The sequence below is a fragment of the Vombatus ursinus genome, unplaced genomic scaffold (genome assembly GCF_900497805.2).
Source record: "Vombatus ursinus unplaced genomic scaffold, bare-nosed wombat genome assembly UNPS02014791.1, whole genome shotgun sequence".
Lineage (NCBI taxonomy): Eukaryota > Metazoa > Chordata > Mammalia > Diprotodontia > Vombatidae > Vombatus > Vombatus ursinus.
In genome coordinates, this window is record NW_020954569.1 from 36,226,651 (window position 1) to 36,245,442 (window position 18,792).

At 35.1% G+C, this 18,792-nt stretch overlaps 1 protein-coding gene across 1 annotated transcript in view; it reads right to left on the reverse strand.

The window, feature by feature from the left end:
* ADCY2 (adenylate cyclase 2) overlaps positions 1-18,792 on the reverse strand; it is a 562,787-nt gene that overhangs the window by 527,250 nt on the left and 16,745 nt on the right. The window contains exon 2 of the mRNA XM_027868958.1: positions 14,523-14,720. Coding sequence (XP_027724759.1) covers positions 14,523-14,720 — 198 coding nt within the window. The remainder of the gene's footprint in view (positions 1-14,522; positions 14,721-18,792) is intronic.

An 18,792-nucleotide genomic window follows, 5' to 3' on the forward strand; every position in this document is an offset into this window, starting at 1 on the left:
GTAAGCCAATTTTTCTGAACTATACTGAATGAGCTCTTTGTCTTAGTCTGTTTCTTTTTTTATCTGGGAGGTAAGATTTCTTCTCATAGACAGTTTCATTTGTTTCTTTCTTACCAGAAATATTGGTAATCCTTTAAAAAAAAAAGGTAAGCAGTGTTATTGTGAACAGATGCTAGAAAACCAATTTGAGACTTAATAAGCTCTGTAATAGATATCACATATGTGAAATGGTTTTCCATCTCTTCCTGATGATACTACCTGGGTGATAAGTGATTCAAAGGAAATGTATGACAGAAGTAAAGAAATTGTTTGCTGGAAGATCAATTTATTCTGGATGACCACCAATTATTTTTACTCATGTGTTTTGAAGAGCAGTAAGCACATTAAGAAGAGCTAAAGAAAAATTTAAAAGAACCTCCTGTGGGAACTCTTAAGAAGCGTTTTAAACAATAGCAAATGAAGCTATTTAGTCCAAAGTCATTTTGGAGGGAGAAGATGAGGAATGCATCCCAACATTTATTAGGCTCTCATTTATTAGGCTCTCTTCCTGAGAGGAAATACACTGAAGAATAAAACATAGAATTGTTATCCATGAGTGTCTTAAGTAATAATCTATCAGTCAGACAATTAAAACACTATTTATTGAGTACCTAAAATATGCCAAGTACTATGTTAAGGAACTTTGGGAATACAAAGAGATGAGTATACAAAATATAATTAAATCCAACAATCATTTATTAAGGGCCTTCTTAGTGCAAGGAACTGAGTTAGTGAACAACTGTGGATAACAAGACAAAGATGAAAAATAGTTATTGCCCTCAAAGAGTTTATACTCCACAAAGACAGAATGTTGAAGGCCTGGAAGAGAGAGGAAACCTGTTTAGGAATATAAGTAGTCCACAATGAAGGTGAAGGAAACTTTGAAAGGAAAGATATGTTAGTTGCAAAATATTATTAAGGAAGAAGAATTTCCTTTAGTCTTAGAGCTGACTCATGAAAAAGTGGGTGACACTTCGTTATTTGGTTACTCTAAATATAGAAATCAAGACTTAAAATTCTTCCATGAAAATGTTTTTATTTGGTTTGAAGGTCTGTACTTTGTTCCTTATTTTATGAGGTAGGTGGAGTTGATATTAGCTGCTGCTGAGAAAAGGAAATTTGAAATACTAAATACAGGTGAGGCTGAGTGAGATGTTGCCTAGCAACTCTTACTGGGAAATATTTTAAACTCTGCATTATTTCTTCCTGGGAAGTTGGTGCGGTATCCAAATTTTCCAAATTTCTTCCCCTCCTCCTTCTTTCAACCTGGCAGGAGGTAAGAACAGTTTCTTTGCTTACCAAGTTGCTTAATTCAATCATCGTTAAGCCTGTCTCCCAGTCAGATAGAGCAGAATATCTTTAAGATATGTATGTGTTTCACAAGTCATTTGCTATATGTAAAGAGTAATTCACAAGAAATCCTAAAGTACTGAGATGGCAGTAAAACTTTTGCTGTTTAAAATGATTTAGTAGCAGATGTATAAGCAGCTTAGAAAGCACTTTCCCCCCATCTTTTGCAAAACCCTGGATAGTTCAGGAAATCACTGTGGAGGGACTGTGTTCCAGGCATGAAGGGAGGAGTGGCAAGAGTGAATACGCATAGGCAAGACAGGTCAGGATAAGATTGGAGAAAACTGAGTATTCTGGTCTGGCTAATACATGGGGAACTATGAAATAAGACTAGCATGATAGGGTTTGGTCAGATTTTAGAGGCCCTTAAATGGGAGGAAAACTAGCATTTACTAAATTCCTACCTTGTCAGGCAGGTTGTTAAGTGCTTGCAAACACATCATTTTATCCTCACAACAACCCTCAGAGTGAAGTGTTATCAATGGCAGCCTAAGGACATATTTTCATATTTTTATTCAAATCTCTTATAAGTTAATTGATTATTTGTCTTTTCTGACCAGAAAGCTGACCTAATTACAGAGAGTTTAAAAAACAAATTAATTTCATTTTGCAGAAATTCATCTCCCAATTCTTCTCACTTCATTCTGCCTTAGTTCATTCAAGTATCTTCAGGATTCTCTGAATCTGTTCTTTTCATCTTTGCTTATACCAATCTGATTATGAATGTTTTTTACAACCTTCTAGACCCCAAGGGGGAGGAATTGGTAAGGAGAGAAAATAAATGTAGTTAATTTAAAAAATAAAAAAAACATGAAAAAGATCATTACAAACTAATGCCTTTCAACCCTTTCTTTTCTTTCATTCCAAACTAAAGAAGCATTTCTATAATTTCCATAATACAAGATGGCAGGGGAAGGGGAAAGGGAATGCCTACATCCATTAGGAAAAAAATGCATAAAGATAGATATTGTATTGGGATAGGGAGAAAACTCCTGTCACTATGAAAATACAGGGGAAAATGGAGATAGAGAAGAGAGAAACCTACCTATTTGTGTGTTATATATTTATATTATTTCCTTTGTAGGTCCTGGATTAGTTGAATAAAATTTTCAGTCAGAAATAAAAATATCTCAGCATTCAGCACTTAGCAAAGAAAGAGTGCTAAAGATCACTGTACAAATAAATTTATAATCATTAATGATGATCATCATTAGTGATCATGATCATCATTAATTCAATTATCACCCATTATAGGTAAGTATGGAGAGGAAAGGTTGCAAGAAGTACACCTAGGACCAGACTAATTCAGGCATTGACAAAAAGTGAATGTGTTGTAAACACTGACAACAATGTAAACTCAGAGACAGAGAGAGAGAGAGAGAGAGAGAGAGAGAGAAAGAGAGAGAGAGTGTTTAATTTTTCTCTTATTCTCAGTGATTAGCATAGTGTCGGGTACACAGTAGGGCCTTAATACATGGTTATTGAATTGAATATAACATGATGGCAAGGAAAGTTAAGATGATCACCTTTTCACTTCGTGTTAAAGTTATCTCATATTATACAGATCATTTAAGCCAAGTTCACCTTTGGTCAAACATCCCTATTTCTGATATGTTTCATTTACGTAAGTTATTACACAAAAAGTACATTATTTGTGTACAAAATTTTTTTAAAAATTAACCCATTTGCTTTAGTTTCTTGTCTCTGAAAAACATATGCCATAAGAATGATCACTCAGTTATAAATAATTGGATTGAGTCCTTCCCAAGGCTAGCAGAAGTCTGCATTTTCTTTCATTTTCTCCCTACTCGAAAGGAAAATGTTTATACACCAATACTTTATTTTTGTAAGAAAATACACATAAGCACATGTTGAATTATTTTCATTTTCTTAGATGAAAGCATGAAGAATTCCTTTCTTTGTAAAGCAAGATATTAACCTTTACCTATTATGATGATTAATGACCATTAACATATTTTTACAGTGTTCTTTAGCACTTTTTCTTTACTAAGTACTGGATGCTGAAATAAATTTGTACTTACTGAAAATTTTAGTCAAGTACTCAATAATCAATAACTATAAACAAAATACAGAAAAATGGAGCCAAATATAAATCCTATTAAATATTCTTTTCTGCTTATGGTCAACTGTGGTAGTTTTCTACAAGCTCTTTTATAGGCTATAGGCATACTGATCAATGGCTTTAGCCACATCACTTGTCCCCTTTTCCCTTTCAAAATTTGGAATGAATATTCATATAGTCATGCATATAGTGCTAGATAGGACCTCACATTTCATCTAGTCCAATAGTTTAATTTCACAGAAGAGGAAACTGAGCCACAGGTAACTTAAGTGACTTTCCCAAGATAACACATTGAACATCAGAGGGAAAGTTTGAACCCAGCTCCTCTGACTGCAGAACTGGTGCTCATTCTGTTGTATTATATTCATATGAAAACAAATCACAGGATCATAGATGTAAAGCTAAAAAGGATGTCAGAGACAATCAAGTCCAATGCCCTAATTTACAGATGAGTAAACTGATGCCCAAACAGTTTAAATGGCCTGCCCAATATCACACTGGTAGTAAATACCTGAACTATGATTTTGCCGTAGTTCTCTGACTCCAAAACTAGAACTCTTTGCATTGTACTAAAATCTGGATCAGAGTAAGGTTACAAAGATTACAAAGAGTAACCTCCCTATCTTCAGTGTCAGTCTTCAAGCTAAATATTGAGATGAAATTGATTAATCTTCATTTGAAATACACTGTTATACATTAGTTCAGGAGAACACATGCACATACATACATATATATGTACACATATATACACATATACACATACATGTAACAATATAATTGACCTTTAATAGACAAACCCTTGTTCTCAAGTAGGAGGACATTCTTTTGGGTGGTATATTTTCTTCCAGGAGAGTCATTTGAATCTCTCAAAGAAATAACTAATTAAGTGAAAGAAACAGTTTTATTCAAATAAATGAATACTTTGCTTCCAAAACTATTGTTCTGCTTGATCTTTCTTTTCTCACTTCTCAGGTTTTCACAGATCACCTCAAAAAGATTAAAAGGAAAGAAAAATCTTTTCCACAGAGTTTCTCAGTTCTCCAGTATAGCTGGCAGCGTCTGCAGCTATGACTTAGGAGCTTCCTGTTAAATGAGGACTGTAAGAAAGATATCCTTCAAAGAACATGAGAGATTGTATGCCTTCTCATCTGTAAAAGAAATGTTTGATCTAGACTCTAGATGTTTGTTATGGTACTTCCTACCTCCAACTCTTATCCTCCATTGTTGTTTTATTTTTTCTGGAATTAAATGACCTTGTATTGATTATGGCATCAAACATGCTACTCTGACAATTAACAATCTCCACAATGTGGTGCTCACATACCTTTCCATCAGTATTTAGTGTTGCACTTGTGCCCATTGAACACAAGCTCTATTGAATTATCAGCTGTTCCCTGGCTTTGTCCTGAACTCTCCAACTTCTCATCTTTTCCTTCTTGTCTGTCTCTTTCTTTCTTCTAAAACCTCTTTCAGGTGCTCTATCTTCTAAAGTGCTAGCCCCAAAAAGTATACATACTAAGACAGAGTGAAATACATGCCATAGTCATTGCAATACGAAATCTTCAGAAGGTTTCCTAATATATTTGTGAAGAATTCTGTACTGTTAAGAATTGTTAAGAGGTCCCCTGAACTTTTATTTTTGAGTTGCATTTTTTCCCAGAAACACTGGACCCAGAAAAGCAGGAGGCCCTGAATGTGTTAAGGACAAAACTTCCTCCAGCTGATATAATTTGTTGTTTGCAACCCAAGCTGGACTCCCTGTGTGTCCTTGGGAATCATGAAAGGTGTCAGTCAGTCTTTACTAGACTGGGAAATTGCTTGTGCAGCTGGGACCTGGGTAGACAAGCAGACCATCCTATCTTCATAGTCTAGCACTTTCCAAGAGAAAAGAATATGGCTTTTGACCACCTGGCTCCTCCAGGAGGAGTTTTGCTCTTTTTCCCCTTTACAGAACCTTTCCCCTTCCCATGCCATGCCCTTTTAGGTGGAGATTTCCCATATCTTGTCTTTCCCTTGTCCTGCTATTATAAAAATGCAAACTTCTGTATGAATGGTGAGTTCTTTGGGTTCCACATGCATGTTCATTTCTCTTGTAATAAACCTAGTTTTCATGTAAGTTTCATGAAGTTGTGATTGCCTCTTGACAGTACTTGGAACTGCGAGATCTAAATTCATAATTACACTTACTAGCTTTGTGACTAGGGCAAAGGAATGTAAACTTTATGAACCTCAGCTTTTTAATCTATTATGTAAGGGAAATAATGATTATAATATTTATTGTTATTAGACTCAAGTGAGATGAGTGTAGAGCACTTTGTAGAACTATAAAGTGCATATAAGACTATATCATTTTTGTTGTTATCACCACCATTAATTCAATCCAACAAACATATTTAGTGTCTGTTATGGGCAAGGCACTGTGTTAGGTGCTTGGGGAAATGTAAAATTGCACTGCCCTTGCCCTCAATAAACTTACACTCTCCTAGTGGAGTTTAGACAGAAACAACAAATAAAGGTCTATCTACGCTCTAGAGAAAACTGCTCCAGGGACATTTTAATGAAAAACAGATCACTTGGAGAGGAGATATTAGATAAAGCACTTCAGAAGACAGAACACCTGAGAGAGTCTTAGAAGGAAGAGACAGTGGAGAAGGAAATGATGAGAGGTGGCAGAGTTCAGGATAAGACCAGGGAACAGCTGGTAATTCAACAAAGCTTGTGTTTGATGGGCACAGGTGCAACATTAAATACCAATGGAAAGACATGTCAGAGCCAGATTGCGTAGATTCTTAATTGCCAGCATAACACATTTGATGCCATAATCAATACAAGATCATTTAATTCCAGAAAAAATAAAACAACAACGCAGGACTGGAATTGGAGCTAGGAAGAACCATAACAAGCATTTAGAGTCTAGACCAACCATTTCTTTTACAGATGAGGAAGTGTAAATCCATATAAGTTAAGTGGATGCCAAGTTACACAATTAATAAAACAGATGAAATTTGAACCCAGCTCTCTGGTTCTAGAGAGTTTTTGGTTTGTTTTTTGTTTGCTGTGTTTAATACTTAGCAAAGTGCCTGACCTATGTAGTAGATGCTTAATAAATGTTTGTTGACTTGACTAATCAATGTTCTTTCAACCATATTATGCTGCCTATGTGTAGGTTATGGAGTTGGGTTTAATCCTTATAACACAACAACTTTTAGAATAAAAAAAAGAATTTCAATAGTAAAGGCTGTACAACCAGTAGCTTCAACTTTTGTAGAAAAGAGTCAAACCAAGAAGAAAAAAAATTTTCTGTGTACCAGAAACAGCTTCCCAAAAGCCTCTGCTCCAGTGGCATGAATTTTGTTTCCCAGCTGTCTTTCAGAGGCTTACAATTTTGCATACAATATAAAATGAGTAGTTATGATGATGCTGATACCAAACAGAAGATAGCAAATATAATTTCATACTACCAAACAGTATGGAATTATATTTGCTATCTTCTGTTTTAGAAGACAAAAAAGGGAATAAAGTATTTAAGGAATATTTTCTATTTTTAAAAAGTTGAACTAAGCATTTGAAGATGCCTAAATTCACTTGAAGCTTAAGTTATCTGAAGAAAAAAATCACTTAAAATATCTTTTGGCTGAATAAATGCCAGGAGAATGAGGTAGTAAGTTCTATCAATTTTTACTTATTTGTTACTTGAGAATGTAAAAGATCTATGTCTTTTATCCACAGAGGGGACATCCTCCATAAATGCAGATTGCAGCCCCTCTCCCATTTTGATAGAAAAGTCCTAGTTGGTGGCCTGAGGGACACAGAAAAAAATGATTTGCTGAGAGTCTCGTGGTTAGCAAGCATTAGGAGTGGCATCTGAACCCAGGTCTTGATACCTAGCTAGTATGCCTCTCATTCAATATGCCACTCATTCTTATTTTGTTATTGGCTTAAGTTCTAAAACCACTTTTTCATGAAAAAGGTCTATCTAAATTATGCCATTTTTATCAAAATAAGCCATCAACTTATTTCATTGTGAAATGATTTTTCACAAAATAACTTTAATTCTGACCTGTTCTAATCCTTTGGGCAGGCACTGTTAACATTTTAGGAAATGAGGCACAGGTGGTAGATTGATAATTACTATTTTAATATTTATAAGTAGGATTTTATTTTATAACTTTTTCAATTTTCCCCAAATAGTGTAACTGACTACTATGAAATAATACAGAATAAAATTTTAATGTCAATACTTGCTTTTTTGTTTTGTTTTTGCAAGTTCTCTTACCCATCATTTGTTCACCTCCCTCAGGTAATGAAGTATTAACAGAATTATTGAATCTTGAAGTTGGAAGGAAGCCCAGAGATCATCTAATTCAACTCATACCTGAACAAGAATCTGTTTTAAGATCCCCTGAAAATGAATATTTGGCCTTTGATTGAAGATCTTCAATGAAAAAGAACAGAGTGCTATCTAATTGAATCTAAATTAATTATCCAAATTACTTAAATTTAGGCCTTTAACTCCTGAAACATGTTAAATTTTTCATTATTCAAAATTATATTACATCCTTCTCTGATTTTTGAAGCAGAATATTTTGAACATACTGTAATCTTTTAAAAAGAATTATTTGGGGAAAGACAATTCAGTCTCTGATACTTCCTAGCTGTGTGACCCTGGGTAAGTCACTTAACCTCAGACTGCCTTAATTCCCTCAACTATAAAATGGGGATAATAATACCATCTACCTCCCAGGGTTGTTGATGAAATGAGATTTTTTTTTAATGTTGTAAAGCATTTAGCCTACTGCCTGGCATGCAGTAAGCATGTAATAAAAGTTTTTTTTTTTCAGCAGCACTAGACTGCTATTGGTGATCCTTCTCATTTTCCATCTCCTTTTTAACTATAAACTTTCAGTCTATTATCAGAGAGAAGGTATTATTTTTTTCCTCCTAATTTTCAGTCTTAGGAAGAATAAAAGTGGTAACTAGGCCACAACTAGCAAATTTGGGCAATAATTAATCAAAATTAACACATAATTCTAAATCAATAGATTCTAGACATTCCTATGCTTCCACTTGATAAAGTACATAGACTTAATGACAACTAAACTCTTTTTTTTTGTAAAAATGTTTTATTGAAACTTTTTTTTTATTTTACATCAATTAATCCCTGATATGCACCCCTTATCTCCAGTAAACTCTCTCTTGGAACAAATAAAGGTAAGTAAAACCAACTGAGAAAATAATGGCTTCTGAAAATGTATGCTGTGTTCCATACTTACAATCCCTCACCTTTCTACCAAGAAAGGGGAAATGTTTCATCATCTGTTCTTTCACACCAGTTGAATGTTCATTGTAATTGATCTGAGTTCTGTTGCCTTTAAATGTTACTTCTGGTATTGTAAATCATTGTGTTTATTGTTCTCGTGGCTTTTCTCTCTTCACTCAGCAACATTTCATGACTCTTTCCATGATTGTCTGAATTTCTCAAGTAGGAAAAATCATAAGGTTTGTGCTAACCAGAATGTGGCACAAAAGTACAGTGATTTTATTACTGGAATATATTCAAAACAAATGGTGGACTGTGAAACAAGGGTACAAATATATGGACCTGTCTCCTTTACCTAGTAGCCTTTTATTCTTTCCTCTAGCTTTTTCTGCATGCCAATCAAAGAGGATCTTGTGAGGGAGGGAAACTTCATTTCTGGAGCTAAGATTTAAAAATTAATCTTAGTTTGGGGTTTTCTGATAGATTTAGCTGAATTTTTGGCTAGGTGGTTTTGTGTCTCAGTCCTGTGCATTAAAAGAGAATTAGCTTACCTCTGTCAATTAGAAATGTGTGAGACCTTGTGCCACAGTAGATGGCAGCAGAGTTCAGGAGAGAGCCCTGAAGAGATTAAAGATCTGAAGTCCAGCATATGGCAGCAAAGAATAGTTTAGCAACCACAGATTAACAGTGGAATTCGGCTAAAATGGTTGAGTAAAGGCAAGGACTTGCCTAAGGTCTCCCCTAAACTCCTCCAAATACTTTTAAATAATGACTCTAAATAAATTCTAGAGCAGCAGAACCCAGAAAAAGACAGAGCAAAACAAATTTCCGCCCAAAGACAACTTAGATGGTGAGGAGGAAAGATATGTTGCATCAGGATGAGAGAGGAGCACAGTCCAGGGCAGGATGTACCACTGCAGAACATACCAGTGCAGAACATGACCCAGCAAAATTGGAGCAGGCCTCAGGCAACTGAATCAGTGGCAGTAGTGGTGGTTTCCAAACCTCTTAGCCCACAGATGCCAAAGACATTTTAGAAGGTCAGCAGGAAAGGTCTGTCACATATGGGTGAGAGTGGAGTGCAGTCCAACAGAGGCCATACCAGCACAGCTTCAGCCATACCAAATCAGGAGTAGGCCTGGGGAGCCACTGATTCAGCAGTGGCAACAGCTGCTTCTGGATCTCTCTTCCCATAGAGGTAAGGGGGTTGAAAAACTGGTCAGAAGGACATTACAGGGGAGTTTTGCTATCACTGATACAGGACTCTGTTGCCTTGCCCATACTTGAATCTGGGTTGTAGTCCTGGGTGGACTACATAGCATAGCAGAGCTTGCAGCCACAGTGGAGGGGGTCCCTCCTCACAGTACAGAGGGCACAGGGCAGAAAAGAGTTCTTATGATTGCTCATGGACCAGAGCACAGGTCAGGAGAGTAGTAAACACCTCTCTTTGGATCATACCACCTTGGAAGAACTGAAAATTTACAGGTCCCTAGAAGGATCTCTGAAAACAGCTGCACAAAACCCCTGAAGCTTGGTGTAATGCACCTTCCACTCTGGAAGCAGAGCCCTGCTTAAACAAAGACTTAAAAGATGAGTAATAAGCTGGAAAAATGAGCAAACAGTGGGGGGCAGGGGGAAGAAACTCTGAGTATAGAAAGTTACTATGGTGACATGGAAGATCAAAACATACAACCAGAAGAAGACAACAAAGTCAAAGCTCCTACATCCAAAGCCTCCAAGAAAAACATGGATTGATCTCAAGCCATGGATTTTGAAAATAAAGAGAGAGGAAAAATTGGGAAGAAAAGTGAGAGTGATACAAGAAAATCATGAAAAACAAGTCAACAGTTTGGTAAAGGAGATTCAAAAAATATTCAAGAAAATAGCACCTTAAAAAACAGACTAGGCCAAATGGTAAAAATGGTACAAAAAGTCAATCAGGAGAAGAATGCCTTAAAAAGCAGAATTGGCCAAATGGAAAAGGAGGTACAAAAGCTCGCTAAAGGAAATATTTCCTTAAAAATTAGAATTGAGCAAATGGAAGCTAAAGACTTTGTGACAAATCAAGAAACAATAAAACAAAAAACAAAAGAATGAAAAAAATAGAAGACAATGTGAAATACAACATTGGAAAAAGAAGCAACCTGGAAAAAGTCCAGGAGAAATAATTTTAAAATTATTGGACTACCTGAAAGCCAAAAAAAAAAGAGCCTAGACATCATCTTTCAAAAACTTATCAAGTAAAACTGCTCCAATATATTAGAACCAAGAATAAAATAGAAATTGAAAGAATACACCAATTACCTCCAAAATGAGATCCCAAAATGAAAACTCCTAGGAATATTATAGGCAAATTCCAGAGCTCCCAGGTCATGGAAAAAATATTGCAAGCAGCCAGAAAGAAACAATTCAAGTATCATGAAGTCACAGTCAGGATAACACAAGATTTAGCAACTTCCACATTAAAGTATCAGAGGCTTTGAAATATGATATTCCAGAGGGCAAAAAAGCTAGGATTACAACCAAGAATCATCTACCCAGTAAAACTGAGCATAGTCTTTTAAGGGATAAATGAATATTCAATGAAATAGAGGACTTTTAAGAATTCTTGATGAAAAGACCAGATCTGAATTGAAAATTTGACTTTCAAATAGAAGACTCAAGAGAAGAATAAAAAGTAAAACAGGAAAGAGAAAACATAAGGGACTTAATAAGGTTAAACTGTTTACATTTCTGCATGGGAAAATACTTGTAATTCATAAAAACTTTCTCATTATTATTGCAATTAGAAGGAGCATATATAGACAGAGGTCTGAGTTGAGTATGAAGGGATGATATCCAAAAAAAAAATTAAGGGGTGAGAGAGTAATGTAATAGAAGAAAGGGAAAGGGAGGAGTAGGAAGGGGTAAATTATCTCACATAAAAGAGGCAAGTAAAACCTTTTACAGCAGAGGAGAAGATGAGGGAGTTGTGGGGGGGGAGTGAACAAACCATACTCTCATCAGAATTTGCTAAAAGAGGGAATAACATACACATTCATTTGGGTATAGATATCTACTTACCCTACAGGAAAGTATGAGAGTAAGGGGATAAGAGAAGGGGGTGATAGAAAGGAGGGGAAATTGGGGGAGGGGGTATTCATAAGCAAAATACTTTTGAGGAAGAACAGGGTGAAAGGAGAGAGAGAATATAATAAACAGTGGAGGGAAAAGATGGAGAGAAATACATTTAGCAATAGTAACTGTAAAAAAAATGTTGAAGCAAGTTTTTCTCATTAAGTCCTCATTTCTCATACATACAGAGAATGTAGGCAAATTTATAAAAATTAAAGCCATTCCCCAACTGATAAATGATAAAAAAATATGAACAGTTTTCAGATGAAGTAATAAAAGCTATCTATGGTCATATGAAAAATGCTCTCATTATTGACTAAAGAAATGTAAATTAAAACAATTCTGATGCACCACCTCATACCTATTAGATTGCCTAATAGAACAGAAAAGGAAAATGACAAATGTTGGTGAGGATGTGGAAAAGTGGGACATTAATGCACTATTAGTGAAGTTGTGAACTGATTCAATCATTCTGCAGATTAACTTGGAACTATGCAAAAAGGGCTAAAAATATATGGTTATCCTTTGACCACTACTAGGTCTGTAACCCAAAAGAGATAAAAAAGGAAAAAGGACTTATAGCTACAAAAATATTTATAGCAGCTTTTTTCTAGTGGCAAAGAATTGGAAATTGAGAGGATGCCCATCAATTAGAGAATGGTTGAACCAATTGTGGTATGTGATTATGATGGAATACTATTGTGCTATAAAAATTATAAGCAGAATGCTCTCAGAAAAACATGGAAAGACTTACATGAGCTGATGTAACATGAAATGCACCGTGTTCAAAGTAACAGTAGTATTGTAAGATGATCAATTGTGAATGAATTAGCTATTCTCAGCAACACAGTAATCCAAGACAACTCTGAAGGACTTATGATGAAAAATGCTATCCATCACCAGAGAAAGAACTGATGGTGTCTGAATGCAGATTGAAGCATACTTTTTTAACTTTCTTTTTCTCTTTTTTCTGATTTTTTGGTCTATGTTTTCTTTCACAACATGACTATTATATAATGTTTTGAAGATTTGCATGACTACACATGATAACTAATATCACATTGCTTGCCTTTTTGGTGAGGGGGTGTGGAGAGGGAGGAAGGGAGATAATTTGGAACTCAAAGTTTTAGAAACAAATGTTAAAAATTGTTTTTATATGTAGCTGGGGAAAATAAAATGCTAATTAAATAAAGAAATAATGGGATTAGATACAACCCCAGCATAAAACAATTATGTCTAATGGCAATTTGAGAAATGGCACTGAGTAGAAAGTAGCAGAGAGAAGGGCAATGACATCCTTAGAGGACACTGGTAGCTCTGCAATGTCAAAAGAATGAACTGTCCCAACCACACACATAACCTGGCCTTATGTCCTCCATGTGTGATGGAGTCCTCCAAGCAAAGTTCCTGACCAGATGATCTAGTTCCATATATCCTTTTAAGCATGTTCCCTTGCCACACATGACCTCTAAATACACATGTATATGTATATACATATATACATATATCCTATCTTTCTCCTACCAGTGGTGTGGTAATCTCTATGAAGATATGTATATGGGAAGATATTTTCTTGTCATTTTATTGTCTTGTCTATTTGATAAATGCCTTTTTTAAAATGTATGTTGTCTTCTGCTTTATCAGTAAAATAAGCACATTGATAGGGGCTTCTGTGTTATGCTATGCTATACTGACCCATAGAATGCCTGAAAGTTAGAATTCCCCAAAGAGGATACCAGAGATATCATTTCTATTCATAACATAGGCATTTTTGCTTCTGCTTTTTGCTTACTTCCTGGTTAATGACTGAGTCTTGATGATTAATGTTTCCTAAAGTCTTCATATAAATAACTAAGAGGAACAGGTCCCTGTCAACCATCCAACTGGAAGTATGTCAATCTTTTCATTCTTCTTATCTATAAATACATGCCAATTAACAAACTAAAATATCTTTATTGTAACTGTAGGCATCTTAGAAAAAATAAATACATGGTTATATTTCATAATTTATAGTTTGTTTTATTCTACTCATTTGTGTCTCCCTATCTCCCCCTAACTGAAGGTACAACAACCATTCATGGACTTGGCTCCACTGCTGATCGAAAAGATCCACCCTATTACTGATATGACAATTCACCTTTACTTTAGCAGCCTGGTTTAACTCTCTCCAGCTTCCAGGGCTCATCATACTGGTGCTGGACTTAGTGTGTACACCCAACTGGCTTCAGCCCTACTACAACTTAGAACTCCCAAACTCAAGTGATCTACCATACTCAGCCTCCACAGTAGCAGTAACTATAATTATGCATCACAACCCCCAGCTAAATTTTTATTATCCACTTTTTGCTCAGAAGTATCCCTTTGTTTATGAAATTCTTTCCTTCCTTAAGAGCAGAAGCTTCTCAGAAAGCTTTCTGTATAAAGGAAAGTAGATGACATAAATCTGTGTTGAACATGTTTTCAGTCTCTAAGGCTTGAGTTTAAGTAATGGTGACTAAGTTGAAATTGTTGAAAATCATTTCTCATTAAAATGTGTTATCCATCAACTTGGTTATTTCTAAGGTGTCTTCTTAAAGTAACTAATTCACTTACAAAGTTATTTAGTTTAGACTATGGTGGAGAAGTGATAATCCAATCATGGAACAAAGAGATTATAAAAATATTTTGAAATCTTACCTGGTCCCAAGGAAAGATGGAGCCTTCAAAACACATGAATAAATATCCCATGGCAACGAGGCATACCCATATTACCAAAGAGAAAACACGAAGCAGTTTCTTAAATACAGACTCAATGCAGACAAGAATAAATATTGCGAAGAAAATAGCAAGGGCTGTTGGAACTGTTATTAAAAATGCCACATGTTCTTCAACTGCCTAAGAAAAGAAAGAAAAAAAAAAGTATCAATTCAAAGACACTTGGATTTAAGAATGATTTATGTTGTTAAAATCCAATGATTAATAATCAATGTCAAAGAATATGGAAATAAAACCATTCTTTCCAGAGTTAACTGGTTTGAATTTTTGAAAACTAAGTTAATATGAAAGAGAAACATCTGCAGAAATACTACAATATGAAACACTCTATAAAGTGTAAAAGCAAATATATTCTCATATGTATAGGCTGCATAATAAATCAAGAGAATAATTTTGCTCAAAACAATACAAAGAAGCATAAAATTCAGGAAAATAAAATCTATCTAACCCAATTCAGGAGAGCAGAATTGGATTTACATTAAAGAAAAATATTCATACATATAGAAAATCACTGCTATATATTGCATTTTAAAATATTTTAACCTTATCAACTAGGTCTAAAAGTAAAACTATGCCACTCTCTATGCAAAGTGATCAAGTTGATAAAAGAGAATAGAAATATGACAGTTGAAAATAGAGCCATAAAGTGAAGACAGGAGAATAGCCTACTCCAATTCATCATGCTTTGTTACTTTCCTTCTCAACTTTTGGAACCTAGGATAGGTTTGTAAGTTTTCCAAATTTTTACTGGTGTTTCCTGGCATACATTTTCTCATTCCTCTTCTTATGTAGGTAAATAGAGTAAAAAAAAAAATTTGAAGTCTTGGATAGCAAGGGATGAAGGTGGCAGAGAGAGAACCTACAGGTCAAAGAATACCATGAGCAAAGACCTAGACTTGAAAAAAACTGTGGACAAAATTTAGAGGCTGAAAAGAAGTTTGACTATAGCATAAAGTAATTGTTAGAGGGAAACTACCAAATAAGGCTGAAAATTGGACTGTAGCAAAATTGTAGAGGGTTCTGAATTGGAAATATATACAGTGGATTTTAATTGGTGGCTAATAGGCAGCCAAAGAAGGATTTGAATAGTGGAGTGATGTGATCAGGACTTCACATATAGAACTTAAATACAATTGTATTTTTCCCCCAATTTTGTCAGTAGTTCAATCTTTTTTTTTTCTTTTTTACTGTTTTGTTTACCTTTCCATATAATTACTTCAAATTTTGGTTCTTGTACTATACTTATAACCTTGTATAGGCTACAACCTTATTTATTTCATTATTTTTGAAGTCTACCAGTTTATAGCACAATTTATTGAACTTAATATTGTCAAATTAATGTAGACCTTAGTCATTCTCCTACCTCTTAAGAGGTAGGATTTGCATGTAGAAACCATCATAGGATTTGCATGTAGGAATTACCTTAATGGCCATCTATTCCATTATTACCATTTATAGAAAACTAAGTCCTAGAAAGGAAAAGCCACTCACCACAAATACACACAGAAAGCAATAGTGCTGGTTTCAACCCAGTTTCTTTCATTTCATAGTCAATGCTCTTTTTGGTACAACACACTGGTTCTGTTCCTTCCTCTGCCCCCACTTCACCAGTTCATCATTATCTCCATTGATTCCTCAGCCTTTTGTAATTCCTTAATGTGGAAATTTCCCAAGGTTCTCTCCTTGCTCACCTTGGTTCAATTCATACTCTTTATCAGTTCTAGAAAATCTTATTCCTACATAGATCTGGTCATGTTATCTGCTAATTTTTTTTTTCAGATGTTTCCTACTGAATCCCAATTACCATTCAAACTCCTCTATTTGACAATAAAGGCCCACCATAAATCCCAGACTAACCTCCTCTGTACACTAAGTGCTCCAACGAAAGCATCTGACCACTCTATTTATACTCAAAGTGCCCTTTTCTTCTTTTGTCAAATTCCCACCATCCTCTAAAACCTGTTAAATACCATTTCTTTCCAGAACCATTTCATATTCCTAAATCAGTAAGAAACTTCATTCTCAGACATCTTTGTTGCTTCTATTTTTTCAACCATATAATACACTTACTGTGTAAGTAGGTAGGTAACTCAGTAGACCCATACTTGGAGTCATAAAGACCTGAATTAAAATCTTGCCTCAGACACTTTCTATCTATATGATGCTGGGCAATTCGCTTAACTTCGGTCTTCCTCAGTTTCCTCAGCTCTAAAATGAGTATCTGCCTCAAAGGGCAGCTGTGAAGATCAAATGAAATAACATATGTAAAGCACTTTGCAAACCTTAAAGCATATATATGTGTGTGTATGTATATATATATATGTATATGCATATGTATATATGTATTAGCTATTATTATTGTTATAATTATGTACTATTATACCTTATAACTAGAGGTGTTCATTCTTTATTATAACACACTATGAACTCCTGATGGCAGAGACTATTTTTAGTGAAACTTTGTAATTCTCAAAGTGCCTTAGTAGTATTCCATATACAGTGAGTACTTAATATATGTTTATGATATCACATTGTATATTGTATTATTATTCTCTCTTTCTATAGTAGTATAAAATTACTAAATTATTATTTCTATACTTGTTGGGTTTTTATAATCAAAGAAAAAGAAGCTTAGTACTTTTAGCATGCTTTCAATGTCTTTACCCCATAGCGGTGTGACCCCGCGCAAGTTACTTAACCCCAATTGCCTCACCAAAAGGCCAAAAAAAATCTCTACCCTACATTCACACTTTGTTGCTAACATTTCCTTTTCATCAAGATAGAGTGCCCTTTCAATTATTTAACCATTTTTCACAGTGACCTCAATTTCAATTTGTGAATATTACCTAACAGATGATTTTATCAAATGACAAACTTACCAATTTAGATACTTAAAACAGCTGTGGTAAAGTCAATAATTAAATATGGGGCAGCTAGGTGGCATATTGGATAGAGTGCCAGACCTTGATTCAGGAAAGTCTGAGTTGAAATCTGGCCTTAGACACTTAGCAGCAGTGTGACCCTGGGCACATCACTTAACACTGTTTGCCTCAGTTTCCTCATCTGTAAAATGAGTTGGAGAAGGAAACAGCAAACCATTCCAGTATCTTTGCCAAGAAAACCACAAATAGTATCATGAAGAGTTGGACATGATTGAAATGACTGAACAACATATTCAAATATATGATAAGGAAAATCATTCTCTTCCATTATTCTTTTTCTTTCTTTTTTTTAAGTGGAGAAAATAGTCTCAAATGCCATTTATGAGCAAATGATATGAAATATATGCTAAAGCTTTGCTTCTGAAAACTAGAGGAAACACTTATTTGTAAAAAGAAAAAGATTTTTTAGAATTCTAGGAAGCAGCTTGGCTTAAGAGTAAGACCACAAGCTGGATTTGAGTTCCAGGTTAGTTACTAACTCATATTATGTTCTTGGGCAAACTCACCTCTCTCTCTCTCTTCAGTGACCTCATCTGTGAAAGGAGGAGATAATTGCTGAGATTCCTTCTAGTTTTGATATAATATAAGATGAAAGTTGTACTTGAAAAACATATGCAGCTGAAGGGGAAAAAAAACTCAAGAATCGGAGCTACCTGAAGTCACCAAGGCCAATTCTTTCATTTTACAGATGAGCAAACTGAGGTCCATAGAAGCAAAATGACTTGTCTATGATCAAACACAAAGTAAGCAGTAAAGTTGGGACCTGAACCCAGTTCCTCTACTTCCAGGACCTGAACTCTTTCAATTGTACCATGCTGCCTCCTCACTGGATGTCTTAAAACAAAGGCTGGGTGCCCACTTGTCAGACATGGTATAGAGAGCACACTCTATCGCATTCTTTATTAGATGTGGCTTCAACTACATAACCATTAAAGTCTCTTTTAGCTTTAAGACTCCATGATTTGGTATGGTCATCTCTTTGTCAGTTTTGGATACTCTGAGGGAATGGTGCACTGAAGGGCTGAGAACTCCCCAAGAAAGGGGAACATTCCTTAACCTAGATCACATTTTCCTTTTGAACTATAATTATGAAAGGGTTCTAATGTGGGATCTTTGATGAAATAAAAGCTTTTAAAAATGCCACAAAGAAAATACAGTTGAGTATTCATTGATGAGTTCAAAGGGTCCTATCTGGGCTAGTGTTCTCTCTCTCTCTCTCTCTCTCTCTCTCTCTCTCTCTCTCTCTCTCT